At 33.0% G+C, this 15951-nt stretch overlaps 1 protein-coding gene across 2 annotated transcripts in view; it reads right to left on the reverse strand.

The window, feature by feature from the left end:
- Window positions 1-15951, reverse strand: part of Lrba (LPS responsive beige-like anchor protein) — a 452811-nt gene that overhangs the window by 374416 nt on the left and 62444 nt on the right. For both annotated transcript variants that reach the window (XM_033760036.1, XM_010632727.3), the window contains exon 5: window positions 13691-13799. In XM_033760036.1, the coding sequence (XP_033615927.1) occupies window positions 13691-13799 (109 nt within the window). The remainder of the gene's footprint in view (window positions 1-13690; window positions 13800-15951) is intronic.

Below are 15951 nucleotides of genomic sequence, written 5' to 3' on the forward strand. Positions count from 1 at the left end.
GAAAAAAAAAAAAAAAAAAAAAAAAAAATACGCATTTGTATAAACAGGTCTGGAGCTCAGAACAAAAGTCACTGCTAGAGATAAAAATCTTGGAATTTGAGAAATGGAAAATAGAGGCAGATGCTCCCCAAAAATACAGGCTAAGGAAAGAGTATTAAAATGTAATGCTTTAAAACTATGAAAAAAATACTTTACGATCATTCCCCATTCACAATGTAAAGGATGTATTTTCAGCCCAACTCTGGATTACAGGCAGTAAACACAAACCAAAGACTTTCTCAAGTCTTAACTTTCTCTTTTTCAGGTAATTAGTTAATCTTTATTACTTCATGCAAATTACTCTGACCCTAAACAAGGCAGTGAAAAACGAATGCTTTACTCTCTATAGCAATCTATCTTCATGTACCAGTGATGTGAGGGAAAATGGAGATTCATTAATTATGAGAAAAAGACTCCTTTGTTTGTTTCAGCTTCAAGTCTCTCACCAATTCTTAGACCTAATGATTATGTATTTAGAAATCTCAAATAATGGAAATGTCCCAGCCTTCTCTCAAAAGCAAACTTTTTCTTCCTGTATATTTCAGGTCTCTTCAGCAAACAGCTCTTATTTTTAAAAATGAAATGTAATTTGGTGGTTGTGGATGATCTGGGTTTCCGAGGCTGTCATTTAAAAAGAAATAGCTGCCTCTACTCATCTAAAATATGACTCATTCTCAATTAAATCTTTACTTGGAGACAATGGGTTGGGTAGCATTTCTGACGATGTTATTGTTAAGTTCTCCTCTATAAAACAACCAGTATTGCTAAGTATAGAAAATACGTCTACTGAAGTAAACCCTCAGTGACAGAAATTAAACCAAGATTTCAAAATTAACCATAAAGAGATGCTATCATTAACTGGGGGGAGGGGTAGAGAGAGCAGAAGGTGGGGCGGGACTGATTCGCTCCCATATACCAACTCCATGCTGAGCACAGAATAAAGGGCCTAGACCACGCCAGGCAGACACTACCACTAAGCTATAACCTCAGCAAGAGGAGACAGATTTTTAATGCAGAAAACCAAGACTCCTGCTTTTATGACCACATGGTGATAGAAAAAAGTCTGTGTAGCACACCATAGGGAAATGAAACTGAGGCATTATCCTAAAGTCAAGAACTTTTAAAAACTTTTTATTCTCTCCATGAAAAGAATGTGCCAACCAGCTAACAAAGATAAGCCTGTACAGTGTATCTCTACCTACTCTGAGTTGAGAAAACATCTTACCTGAGAATTCATAATCATGGCCCTGCTCACACACTGATGTGAAGTCCAGTTTAACAAATCAATGTCATGACAGTACTGATTGTTAACATGTACAGGAAATAACAACAGAAGCAAATAAAAACCCCTCTGAAGAGTGTTTTCAGTTAAGGTATGAAACAGCCCTGATAAGGTCATTCTATTGATAAACCACAATCGCAATTTACAGTGCATTTTGAGCTAGAGCAAGACAACATAATAAGCAGTAAGATTAGATGCCTGTCAACATTCTATTACTGAACAGACCATTCAATAAGTATGTTCCAAATTGTTAAAAGTCAAAAGAGAACTTCACGCATGCTAAAAAAAATTTTTAAATGAGAAAAAAATACTTCTTCTAGAAACGAAAAGGATGCTCGCTGAAATTTTAAAAATGGTTATTTAAACAGAATAATTTGTGAAATAGAAGACAAATCTGAGAATTATTTATAAGATAGTTTAACTTTTTTAAAAACTAAATCTTAAATGTGAGATAATGAAAAGATGGAAATAAAGTGGTTGTAGATGGGGAGGGGAGGAGGGGGTGAATGGAGGGCAGGGACAAGGGGAAAAAATGAGAACCAAGACCTGTCATGTAGAGGTACAAGATCCCAACAATGAATGTAACTGTACTGTATCTCTAAAATGTACCAATAAACTCAATTAAAGCTGAAAAAAAACCTAAATCTTCAATATCTGGTGCACATTTTATACTTAGAAGCACCTCTGTATTCAGACCAGCTACTTTTAAAGTGTTCAATAGCCAAGCAGAGCTGCTGCCTACCACACTGGATAATTAAAACTGCCAAGGAGCTGACACTTGGTTTCAGAACCATTATAATAACTTCTGTGCAACTGGAAGTGCCTCGGTGTTCATTTCCTAAGGCAGCCATCACTCTGTTTATTAATAGTAAGATAAACAAGACTATCAGTACCATGTTTCTGAGGAAGACATTCACCTTAAACAGTAATTTCCCCCACCATGACAGTGACCCAATTACCTCCCAAACTTCTGGACTACAACATGGGGAAAAGATACAAGTTTATTAAAGGAAAAAAAAATATTTAGGTTTAATTTCAGAAAATCTTTTAAATATTTATAAAAATGTTATATTCACAGTACATGCATTTGCTATTTCCTTTTTATTTTTACAGCAAAATATTTAATTGTTCAAAGTTCAGGCTTCATTTGTATGAAAGAATGATTCCTAATCTATACAAGTTTCTGAAATTTATAAATATTGCTTCTCAATTTGAATCTCAGTCAAAGCAATAATAATCAAAATTCTACTGTTATGGCTTGTATCGAGATGTTCCCCCAAAGCCTAATGCATACACCACTGGGGCTAAATCAGAGCTGCCTGGATCATGGGTGTGTGGTTTGGATTAAGGGTGTGTGACAACTAAATCAGAGCAGTGACTGGTTTAGCATGGTTCTGGGTATGGCCTGCCCTGGGTGTGGGTGGCACCAACTAAGAGGCTTGTAGCCTGAATGGAATATAAAGAGAAAGGTGGAAGGTAGGCTCCCTGCCTCCTGCCTGCAATTCCAGGAACTGGTTCTCCTCCATGGTGACCCTCTGCCATGATGCCCACCTTGGAGTCAACCATCTATGGACTGAACCCTCCATAAACTGAGTCAAAATAAACCCTTAATCCTTGAACTTTAGTTTCTGGGTATTTTGTTTCAGCAATGAGAAAAGTAAGTAAAACAAGTGTATAACTGGATTAAAGAACAAGGTAAAAAACCAGGAATCAAATCCAAACTCCAACTCCTATGGGAAAATTACCAAATCTAAACCTCTGTGTCCTCACTCTGCATAATGAACCTAACAATGACTTCCTCACTGGTGTCTTGTAAAGATGAAATGAAGTTACGTAAAGTAGTCAGCATGACTAACACACAGTAAGGATTTAATGTCATTACAAATATAACACATGAAAGACAGTTGAAATGTAGATAAATCCTGTCTAGCTAAAACAGCTATTATTTAGAAATGTGTATGATCTCTCCAAAATTTTATTTTTTTTCAGTGTATTTGTTTTAATTTTTAGTTACACAGTTTGTAAGAGGATAAAATGAAATTAAAACGGAATGATGCCTACTGCATGGGTCAACAGGATGAATAAAAGGAAATGGCAGAAACAATTAGGAAATGGATTAAATTACTGGTTAATATGATACTATACAATTTAGGAAGCACATATGGGTTGCCTGCTTTTGTATCTAATTTCCAAACAAAAGTTTTGTTATAGAAAGCAAAAGCATGTCACATTATAATGTAAAGCAGACATCTTTAATTCTATAAACAATCCTAATCTATTATCTGCACTGTACTAGGTTAAGTAGTAGGAATCATGAAGGGAAAAAAAGTACTGCTTACAAAGGGAAAAAATCAGAATACACTATATTGTTACTGATGACATTTGTTTGAATTAGTTTTAGCTTTGGTTCTATTATAATAATATTAACAGTTTCTGTTATGGTAAGTTTTAACACAGGGAATAATGTAAATTTTTTAAACATTTAAAACAAAATATACATCGGAGACCATAAAACCTAGTAAGAGAAACCATACAATATTTAAGCTTGTGGGTCTGATTTATTTCATTTAACATTATGGTCTGTTTTCCTACAAATGACTCGTTTATTGTTTTGAAATGATTTATTTTAATTAAAACAGTTCACAGGCTCTTTTAAGAAGTGAGAACAAATTGTGTATGTTAAAGCACCACAAAAGAGAAAAATCTACTTTCCTATAGAAGACAGTGCCTGTCTTACAAAATAATTATTCTTAATGATTTGTCATAATAAAGGACCTGAAAATTATCAGTAAGCTCTGGACAATACACAGGTAAAATAATAAATGAGTGCTATATTATTGTATACCTATAAATGTATTATCTCATTATTTGCTGAAAAACTTTTCTTTTCCCATAACTAAAGACAAATTTTAAGGATAAAAATTATATCTAAAGTTTCTTGTCTTTAAGAATTTTCTAGTTTAAAAATTTGCAATGGGCAGGGGATTTAGCTCAGTGGCACCAGTAAGCATAAGGTCCTAATTTCAATCCCTGGTACCAAAAAGAAAAATTGCCAAGACTGATTTTCAATCTCTGATGGATGAAACACACACCCAAAAAAGTAACAGAAACAATCATGAAGGAATCACATATTTGCATTCTTTTTACCAAATTATCACTTCTAAGTATATGTGCAAAGTTAAACACTGGACAAATATACTACACTATAATATGAGCTGATTCATAAAATTCTGAGCAAAAATATTTGCTTAAAAAAAGTCAGAGTAATCACAATTCTCAGATATATCAGATTCACACTTACATTAACATGCAAGATTAATATTTGAGTTCATATTGAAGATTGAGCACTGAGGATTTAGCGTGGAGGTACTGCGTCTGCCTTGCAATTGCAAGGTCCTTAGTAAAATCCCTGGCACCAAAACAAAAAAAAGATAAAGCAAGAAAAAACTAAATGGCTGGCATTAGATAAGTGCCAAACTTAGCTCATGAAGAATAAAAAATATATTGATGACTTACATTTTATGCACGAGGAAACACAAATGAAAAGGTCAACAAATTTTTCAGCCACCGGAAATGCTAAATTTTATTACTGAAATCATGCAGAGAAGCTAACTGTGAAACACAACTTACAAGTGTAGAAAGTTATGTAAAAATATTTAAATATTTTAATTTCCAATTATAATCATAAACCTAGATTTCAAGAATGTAAGGATAATATATTTGGATCATAAAAAAACCTACAACATAAGAATACATCATAGTGCTAACCCAACAAAAAAAAATTAAAAATTACACTTAAACTGGAAAATTGGTTAATATTCTGATAAGGCTTATAAATTTATATAAAATACTGAAACATAAAATAGGCAATGATATTTGTCATTAATTATACCAGTCTATGAAAGCACCATTGAGGCTAAATGAATACTGTAAGTCCTTCAAAAAGAACATTTGCTGGAGAATTTTAGTTTCATAAATGATTTCTAATGAAAAAATTTTATTTGAACTTATAATTTATATATAAATGCAATGTATTATGAATACATATTAAACATGTACATATATATTATACATATAGACACATGTATAGATAGGCAATACTTCACTGCATGGAACACCTACACCTTTATTAATGCACTGACCTGTTCATGGACATTTAAGTTAATGCTACTTTTGGATTATCAAGAATAATGCTGTGACAAACATTAGTAAACAAAGTTCTATGTGGACATTTGTTTTTGTTTTTGTGGACATTTTGTTTTTGTTTGCTTTGGTGTGTGTTCAATTGTTTGCTTATTTGTCTGTAACAGGATTTCGTTATGTAGCCCAAGCTGGCCTAGAACTTGGGACTACCCTCCTGCTTCAGCCACCCACATCCTTAGATTACAGGTGTGTGCCACCACACCTGGGATATTTTCAGCATTCCTGGGAATATATAATAAATGATTTGTATGATAATGATGTGTTTCACCACATGAGGAACTGACAAACTACTTTCCAAAGTGGCTACATCATTTTACATTCTCATGAATTTCTCCATATCCCTACCAGTACTTAGTATTATCTAAGGTGTTCATTAGAGCCATTTAAGAAGTACCAAGTCATATTTTACTGGATTTTTGAATTCTGTTTCCATAATGAGTAATGATCTCAAGCATCTTTCACACAGTTACTGACCACTTGCACTGTTTCTGTTTATTCAGCCCATGAGCAGACATTTGCCCATCTAAAACTGTGTTGTCCTATTACAGCACTGTAAAACATGTCCACATATTCCAGATACCACACCCTTCTCACAAATCAGATTTATAAATATGTTCTAAATTCAGTAGACCATCTTTTCTTTTTTTTTTCATGTTGACTTTGAAAATTACTTTTAATTTTTATAAAAATCCAATTTATCTATTTTTCCCTTTGGTTGTGATGATCCATTTTAATGACTGGAAGAAAATATTTATATGATACTAAAATGGGAAAGATCTCCTAAAATACAAAGATACAATAACAATAATAAAAGAAAACCTTTAAATTGGATTACTTTTAAATTGAAATGACAACAAAAGTATAATAAAGATGATTTTTAAAAGTCTGGGGGAGGGGCCGGGGATTTAGCTCAGCAGTTCAGTGGCCTGCCTTACAAGCGCAAGGACCCCAGTTCAATCCCCAGTACCCCCCCCCAAAAAAAAAGTCTGGGGGAAAATAAAACAAATACAATAAAGGTTAAAATTTTCAATATATAAAGCCATTTACAAGTCAGTAACAAATCATGAAAAGAAAAGATTTTGTTTACATAAATAAAGAGAACAAATAGACCTTTTTTTGGTACCTGAGATTGAACTCAGGACCTTGTGCTTACAACAAATAGACATTTTTAAAATTCTCACAATCGTGATGGAGTTTCCATTTTTATTGGCACGTAAAATGATCACACTCCATGTGCAGAGTTGGTGCATACACGTAACACATCTTAATTCCTTCTCATCCCTTTCCCCTCGCCTCTCTCCCCCATAATGAAGTTAACTAGTTCATTGGTATTAAAACAATGCAAACTTTTTAAAAGCTTACCTGTTTTTATTTATCAAATAGAAAGTTATTTAATTATGACAACGGAGCAGTAAAGGGGATAAAAGTAGGAAGACACTCAAAAAACCGCATCTTGTTTCATTTAAAGAAAATAAAAAATATATAATTTATTAATATCCTTGAAAGCTTTATATGTAAAAGCAAAATGTATACAATGTAAGTATGAAAGAACAGACAGTGGTACAGTGATATTTATATTTGAGGTATACACAGCTATTACAAATATTTTCAAAACATGAATGGCAAATTGCTCACAATAAATTACAGTATTGTAATGTCAGATCTTTTAAAAGAAATATAATTCTAATTTAATGGGTGGTTAGTTTGAATGACAGTAAGTTTAAGTTTATTTTAAAAAGAATATGGCAAAGAGAGGATGAGACCTCTATGACTGCAATGTTTTTTAAGTCTGTATTTCAAATTTAATAGCTACAAAATGGAGACAAATAACTGTTAAAACTAAACAAAAAATGTATTTTGTACTCTGTATTTTTATTATTTTCTAAGCTTTAATAAACATAATTTGCTTAACAAATGGAAGAAATTTTTAAATAAAGAAAAAAAATGACCATCAACTACATAAAACCCTAAATATTGGAAAATTGTATTATTTACATTAATTAACCCTAAAATTAGATTTGCAGAGTCCTAAAATATGTATTTGTTAATATATATCACATGACTTCAGAACTGTTGAGAGATGCTCAATAATACAAAAGTGTAATAGCAAAGCACTTCAGAAACCCTTGGGGTCACCAGAGGATGTGGGGCAGACTGGACTGGTTACTGTTATGAGGCTTAGGCTCTGGTTCAAAGTCATCAATTTAGCAGCTACATCGCCTTTCAATGCCAGCCTTTCAACCTATCCTGCAGACTCTACAGATCTGTTGTGAGCTTGGACAGCAAATGTGTAGTAAACCACCTACTACAAGATGCCAGAGAGGGTACAAAGCAAAGTGGCCCTAAATTTACACTCGGTACTGTACCACTTGGTTCCATCCAAGCTTCTCAATATTCTGGCTGTGTGACCCTCAACAAATCACTTAGCCTCTCTGTGTTTCAAGTCTCTTATCTGTATAACTGGGAAGATGAACAACATTTACAGCCAAGCATTGTTATGAAGATTTATGTTATACTTGGTAAAAGTTTAGAAAAATAATCAGTGCAATATGTTTTTAATTTTTAATGGCAAAAAAACACCCAATTGGCAAAAGTTCACTATTTTATTAAAAATATTTTTCTTGCTAATTTAAAAAAAATTTGAAGCCTTCACCTGCAAGAAAAATACATAGATTACTATATTAAGAATTAATCAAGTGTTCTCATGACCTTCATTTAATAAAAAAGGAATATCCATTTTTATTAATTCAAACAAACTGACTGACCATCTGGTTTGTAATTTCATTGATGCTAATAGGAAGTGAGTTCTATAGTACAGAAGATGAAATTCAAAGCAACACCAGCCAAGAGAACATTATAAAACTCTAAGTTGGATTTTAATTTAAGCAGATTCTAAAAATTATTAAGTGGTAATTTTGATTATATCCATGCTAGATATATTACTTTATACAAACTAAAACTCCAACAGACAATTTTTTAAAATTATCTTAAAATGTATATATTCATACATATATAATATTTATAAGACAAAGTATAATGTTTTTGCATGATAAAAAATTTTAATAATTAAAAAAACTAAACCAAAATGTATGTGTAATCAATGGCGTCACAACAGTCATGGAACTTCCATATAAAACAAGCAGGAAACACAGGACATCCGCACCCCCGACAGCACGTGATGAACTGAAGAGGGTGCCTTTCAGACCTGCACTGTCAGCGAGGACTTGAAAGGAACTCAATCAGCTGCTACACAACCACAGATGGCTGCAAACCATCTACAAGACCACAGTATAAGACAATACCTCTGTTTTCTTTTTTCCTTTGGCAGAAAGAAGTAACTAATAGTAGAAAAAAGTTCAGAAGTATTACTTAAGAATGCTCAGCACAAATCTAAGGCTGAACTTAGATAAGATGAAGCTGTCTAGGAGAAACACGCCTCAGCTTGTAACCCTCTAAAGCAGTATTTAGAGGAGGATACTTAGAAATACTTTAAATATTAAATATGAGCATGCTTTAATCAATGGGAGCTTGCTATATAAACAGGAGTAATTTTTATATGAAAATAAGAGTTGCTCTCTCAAAAGTGACTTTAATGTATAACAGATGAACAAACACATTTTCTTCACTAAAATTAAAAATTTTAGATTATTTTACTATAGTTATCTCATAATATTATTGTGCAATACTGCATATTTCACAGTAAGGTGATAAAGATTAAAATGAAAACAATACTAAATAAAGCATAAAATTAAATAGCTCACACTAAAGCTCCTATGTATTCCAGGATTAAATTCAATATAAACATTCTAAAGAAATCTATTGAACTATGAACCAGTTTCCTAAGTTAATGATCGAGAACTAAAAATGCCGGGTTCTGGATTCCAGATGTAACAAGAGATTAGTTCTGATGTAGACTGTCTTCAAGTCTACAACATGCAGCTTCATGACAGCACTGCATCTGAGGTTTATTTTAAGGTTTAAATTGGTTACTATTCATTTAGTATCCATTAACAGTTCCTGACACAGCACAGGGCTCCTACAGTAACACCTACTGTTCTCACCATCACTCCACATCTAGACTGCAAAAGTACACGCTGTTCAGATAAAATCAATTTCAACTCTTCCATAACAATGTGTTTAAAATATATTTTCCCCTTTTCAATTCCATATGTTTCCTCCTTTCTCATTCTCTCATACACAAAAGAATACATATACCACCACCATTATACTCATTGACATTTCATATAAAAAAACAATAAACTGCAGTTTCAACTCAAATGTACAAAAAAAGCAAATTTCTCCATAATTAATTGGAAAGGATAAAAAGTAATAGATTCTCTTAGGGTGATAGGCTGAAATGGCATCTAAATTTTTTTCCTGCCTGACTGCCAAAAATTATCAAAACTATTTTTTCCTGGTCTTGCCCCACCACCACCACATACACACTGGGAATTGAACTCAGGACTGTGCAATTGCAAGGCCAGTGTGGCGCCACTGATCCAGATCCGCAGTACTACAAAAATTATTTTTAAACAAAAAAAATAATAGAACACTGTAAGAAAAAACAAAGCACCAAGCATGGCAGAGGGGATGCTATAGGGAAAATGAACTCATAGGAAGTAAAAGTAAAGTAGAAGCAAAACGTAGTTAACCATGGCCCATGTTCCCCAAAGCTATGCTGGTAAAGTGACAAATTCTGAGTTTTTCTTAAAACCTTCAAATATACAAAGAAATAAAACGAGTAGGCAAAATTATTATTTTCTCTTCTAACTAGAAATGCTAGAAAATCTACAGTGTTAAGTTGGTGACACCAAAAAGTGAACATGGGCTAACTTTCCATGACTTAAGTAGAACCAGACTATTCTCTGAACTGACTTGAAAAATAATTCAAAGCTTAAGCACAGTCCCCTATTACAACTGTCTAGTCTCTAATATGATACCATGAACTTAGTAGAAAACACTACACAAAATCTTATGAGAAAAAAAGATTAAAAAATTCTAAGAAACCCTCCGTTTCTCTCAAATGTGATCATGTGCCCTCTCTCCCTCCCTCTCTTTCTCTCCCCTACTTCTTCTTTCTCCTTGCCTCCCTCGCCCTCTCTGCTCCCCCTTCTCTGACAGGCTACAGAATATTGGGGACAAAAATCACACTGTGGGTCACAGAGGAAAAATTATCTCTATATACAGCTGGAAGAAGAGGAAAAGTATTGGTGCATATTCTACATAAACTAACAACATCTGGACAGAGCATTCTAAGCATGAAAAATGTGAAAAGAAAAAGTATGGCAACTGTACAAACATCAAAATTCAATAAATGAGCTAATAAGTGAGTTTTTAAATAAAATTTTAAGATTATATGTAAAAGACAAAGGCACCTCAGAGAAAATATGGTTAAAGGATGAAAAGAAATTCTTCATCATTCTCTTCTAACAAACAAAATGACAAATACATGATTAAAAATTGAATAAAAATAAGTGAATAAGGAAAGAAGTGCCAGTCCTAAATAAACAAAAATAGAAACAAAATATAATCATCATGGCTTAATAAACTGTAAATCTCAAAGGCACAATAAAACACTAGAAATTTAATTTGTAATATGGAAATAAGGATAGGTATAAAAGAAAATAAGGTATTGGAATAACTAATAGATATTATGGTATGAGATACAAAGACATTATAGAAAGCAATGATATGCATATTCTTGAAAGAACTACATATATTCCTGGGCGAATTATATCTCAATAAAACTCCTATTTGAAAAATAAAGTCATCAAACTTAATTTTGATCGGAATTTATTCTTTAGAAAATGATGGTTCTTTTGACAATATTTTTCCTTTTGCTTTTCTTCTACTGATTTTTAATTTGCTAAATTCACAGTTATATGCAGTAACAGATGTCTTTTTATATTTATATTTTTGCAAATTTTAGGGTTAGATGAAAGCACTTGCTTTCAGACAGATATATAATATGTCCATATTATATCTGCATGTTTTAAATATTTTATAGAGAATGTTAAATTCCAAATTAACACTATCATTATTCTACTAAAATGATATATTAATTCAGCTTACATATTAACTTGAAAATTACTGACATTTTTGAGATGTTAAAACTTTCTACCTGGCTATAAAAGACTCTATAGTGAAAAATGAAAAATCTGAATAGCATCTGTAGATTAAATGGCAGCACTGAACCAGTCTTCATTTTCTGATACAGATAACTCTGCCAAATCAAGATAGAGAATGTCTTCAGGAAATTTCCACTAGAACACTTCAAGGTTACAGGGTATCCTGACTTTAACTTACTGTCAAATTTCACAAAAATAAAGAAAAAGAGGGACAGAAAAAATGTAGCAAAATTTTAACAAGCAGGACCTGAAACAATGGTGAGCAGAAGTTCTTTTATTATTCTTGTGACTTTTCTCTGAGTCTCAAATTATTTCCAAATACATTCTCTACTTGTCTCTCTCACTTTCACACAGACACACACACCAAGATTCATCATGAAATTACTGTACATTAGCTTATATTTTGTTTACTCTTCTTTAATAAAATCTTAGTTTTATCCCAAAAAGAAACTGTGATTTTCTTTCAGAGTTTGGCCAAAACATTGTTTCTGTCATAACTATGACTATACAATACTTCTGATTTCCATCTGGGTTGGTTTCTACTTGTCAAAAGAAAATCTATTAGAGTTTTGAATATTTATCTTATATTCAGCAATCTCACAAAAGTCTATTATTTATTCTGACAGAAAATGTCCAAGAATCTCTTATATTTTCTTAGTCCACAGCATTAGGAATGTAAAATAATCTTATTTCTTCTTTTCTAGCATCTATATTGACTATATCTTACACTTGGAAGAACATAAAACTATTATATTGTGATAATACATATCACTATTCTCCCCAATTTAGTAGAAATGGCTTTAATTTAAAATAATGTTTAATAGTATTTATCATACTTAGATTATTTTCTCATGTATAAATTTTTCTCATGGTCTTATATCTATTATTTTCACATTACCAATATATTCATTCTTTTCTGTTTTTAATTTGTTGATACAAGTTACTTTGTAGGTAAATACCATACAACAAACTATTTTGAATTCTAGGAAATATTCTCAAAAGACACAATACACACTACACACTTTTTACATTCTCTCTTTCCACTGAGGGTTTAATATCTAAATTTTAGTTAAAACTTTGTATGGAAAACTCTATCATTCCAATGATGGTTTATGTTAGCTGAAGTTTTAGTTAAAACTTTGTGTCCACATAATTAAATAAAATTACTGTAGCATTTTATTTTTGTAGCACCATTTTCAGGTTATGCTGGTTGTATAAAATGCACTAGAGTGATAGTCATCTTCTCTAAAGTACCAGAAAAATATCATCAGTATGACTTTATTTGCTCTTACATACTGCATTAGGAAGAACCTGTACAGTACTTTTTAATTACTTTTCTGATTCTATAGTGAATGTTTTCAAATTTTCTAGCTCACCTATGTTGAGTTTTGGTCATTTACACACCTGTGAAATCACTAATCACCTTTCACACTTGTTGATCTTTTCAGATGCTACCCTGAGAGGTCCAAGAAAGTCTGTCACCTGCTCCTCCATGAGCGTATAAAAACAGAACTGTGTGCTCCATCATAATAACCTCTGCTAACAGGATTCCCAGGCTCTCTAAACTCATGGGTAGAGGAACTTTATACCTCCGCATTCTGCACCTCTTTAAAAACCTGGAAGATCTCATCATTGCCACAGATATTATCATTTCTGTATCTTGTCCAGGGGAACAATGTCCTTTGCTACTTTTCTTTTCTGGAAAACCATTACAGCCAACAACTCACCTCCCATTATTAAAATCAGGTCAACCACAGAAGCTGCTCTGATCCACCAGCAAATGAGCTGGAGATGAGAGAGACAAAGTGATGTGTAGTGTCTCCCCAAATCCTCTATGAGTCTTTCAAAAAGTTAATTTTTGATGATTTGATTAATGACCAAATCAAAATGTTATTTTTTTGCTATCTGATGATATCTAACCTGTGTGATGATGTGTGACATGCTTCTTTAGATCATATTGCCACTCCCCTGGCAATTTCCCATCACTGCCAATAAAAAAAACATTAATTTCTTCACACAATCCACATGTACAACCTACCTCAAATTCCGCATGTCTGTGAATATCCTCAGCTCTCTGTCTGCTCAGAATGAATTCAGCTTCATTTGCTACTCTCACTAGATGATCTTTCATTGTTTGGCTAAGCAACCTACAAGAGATGAACATTGTCGATGAATGATTAGTCACGGCTCCAAAGTGGTAGAGTTTGTTATTCTGGGGGAAAAGAATATTTAGTCTCATCTTTTGACATCATACAAATGAAGTACCATTATTTCACACTGAATACCTGAAGCACAAGTTTACCTTTCTGGTAAAAGCAGATTAACCTCTATCAGACGAGCCATCCAATAGAACCAATTAAAAACTCTAAATAAAAGCAGTTACCAAATGCTATAGTTTGGGTATTTCCCAGAAACCAGTGTGTTAAAAGTGTGTGCCAATACTGGGTGGGAAGGTGGTGGAACCTCTAAGAGGTAGAGCTGAGTGGGAGGAAGTCAGGTCCATGGGCACCTGCCCTTAAAGGAGATTCTGGGACCCCAGCCACTTCCCATCTCTGCATGCTTCCCTGCCTCCACAGAATGAGCAACTTCCTCCTTCATGCAATTCCTTTACGCCGTTTTGCCTCACCAGAAGTCCAAAGCAACTGGACCAACCAATCATGGACCAAAACCATATGGCAAAATAATTATTTCTTCCTTATAATTTGATCATCTCAGGTTTTATTTGTTACAGTAATGCAAAACAGCAAGGAAGGGGTCAGGATCCTACAGAAGACTGCACATAAAAGACACTCAACATGAATTTTCTCACTGAAGCATTTACTGCTCACAAGTGAGACACGAGAATCTGAACAGAGCTGTCAACAGTCACACAGAGCTATGAGACAAAACCAGGTACATATTGTTGAGAAGGTGGAGGATCTATGTAAGTCCTCCAAATTTTAATCTATTACCTTGGAAATCAGAAATAAGCCATGCCACAAAACACTGAAAAGACTTTCAAAAAGTATTGTAGTGATTTGTATATAGATTAAATGTTAGGCAAAGAGCCAAACAAAGCTTTTAGATGTTGAGAAAATTATAGAAATACGAATGCAAGAAAAACTCCAGGTTTTCAGATGACTTCAGAAGAGCTACATGCTAGGCACAGCCGAACTACAAACAGAGAAAACACTCAAAGTGACTAAAAGAATCCGGCCTTGAAACAGTTCAGTTCCCAACTTAATACAATCAGCCTTAGTGTAACTTAATTAGAAACCAAACAGAAGTCCTCTGTAAAAGAAGATAAAATCATACAGAGACTAAAATTTACTCTTGCACTTTTAAAATCAATAACAAAAGACAACATCAAATGAATGAAAACTATAAAGAAACTAGCTAAAGAAACTCAAAGTAGTAATTTTTTATGTGTGAACAATGAAACAAAAGTAGTTACTATGTTTAGACAACTATTTGTTTAAAAAAAGAACTCCAATAGAAGGGGGGAAAGGCAGAACTACTAAGAAAAGTGAAATTATGACAATAAGAACAGATTTACCAGGTTGATACATTGATCCCACAAATGACAAATTAAATGAGAGGCCAGTGATAATCCTGGAACATGGTGAGAAAATTTGACAAAATAAGTAACAGAGAACAGATGTAAAAAGGTCTAAAATCATTTTAGCTCATCTAAGAAAAACAGGAGAAACCTAATTAGAATAAAGCAATATTTTAAGAGATAATGGTCAGATCTTTCCAAAACAATAAAAAACTGAGCCATATGTTTATGAAGGAGATGAACACGTCAAACGATAAGAGGCAGAAACTAAGAATTTTGACATTCTAAACATATATTCCTAAGAATATGACCAACAACTAGTTTTTTAATATAAAGCTATAGAATATTTGAACAATGTAATTACACACCTGATTTGACTGACATACATAGGACACTGTATGCTTTAAGTGAATAATAAATACTGCTTTCAGAGAAAAACAAAAATTGCACAAATGCCAGCAAAATGTGGGATCACAAAACAATTTGTAACAATCTCAAATCAGGAAATCATGTATTTGACATAGTAAAATTAAATCGGAAAAAAATAACAGCCCACAGACACTGCAAAGAGGCTCTAAAATAGCAACCATTTTTACAAACTACCTAGCATCATATCTGTATAAAACTCCCTCTTATAGAATGTGGGAAGGAACTGAGACGTCTCTAAAGCAAGAAAACATGAAAACACTGATGTACACCACCATGACCACACTAATACAACAGCAACTTCTATCATAGCCAACTCTCTTGATGGTCTCCCT

Source organism: Fukomys damarensis, unplaced genomic scaffold (assembly GCF_012274545.1).
Source record: "Fukomys damarensis isolate Sample0158 unplaced genomic scaffold, DMR_v1.0_HiC HiC_scaffold_38, whole genome shotgun sequence".
In the NCBI taxonomy this organism is placed as follows: domain Eukaryota; kingdom Metazoa; phylum Chordata; class Mammalia; order Rodentia; family Bathyergidae; genus Fukomys; species Fukomys damarensis.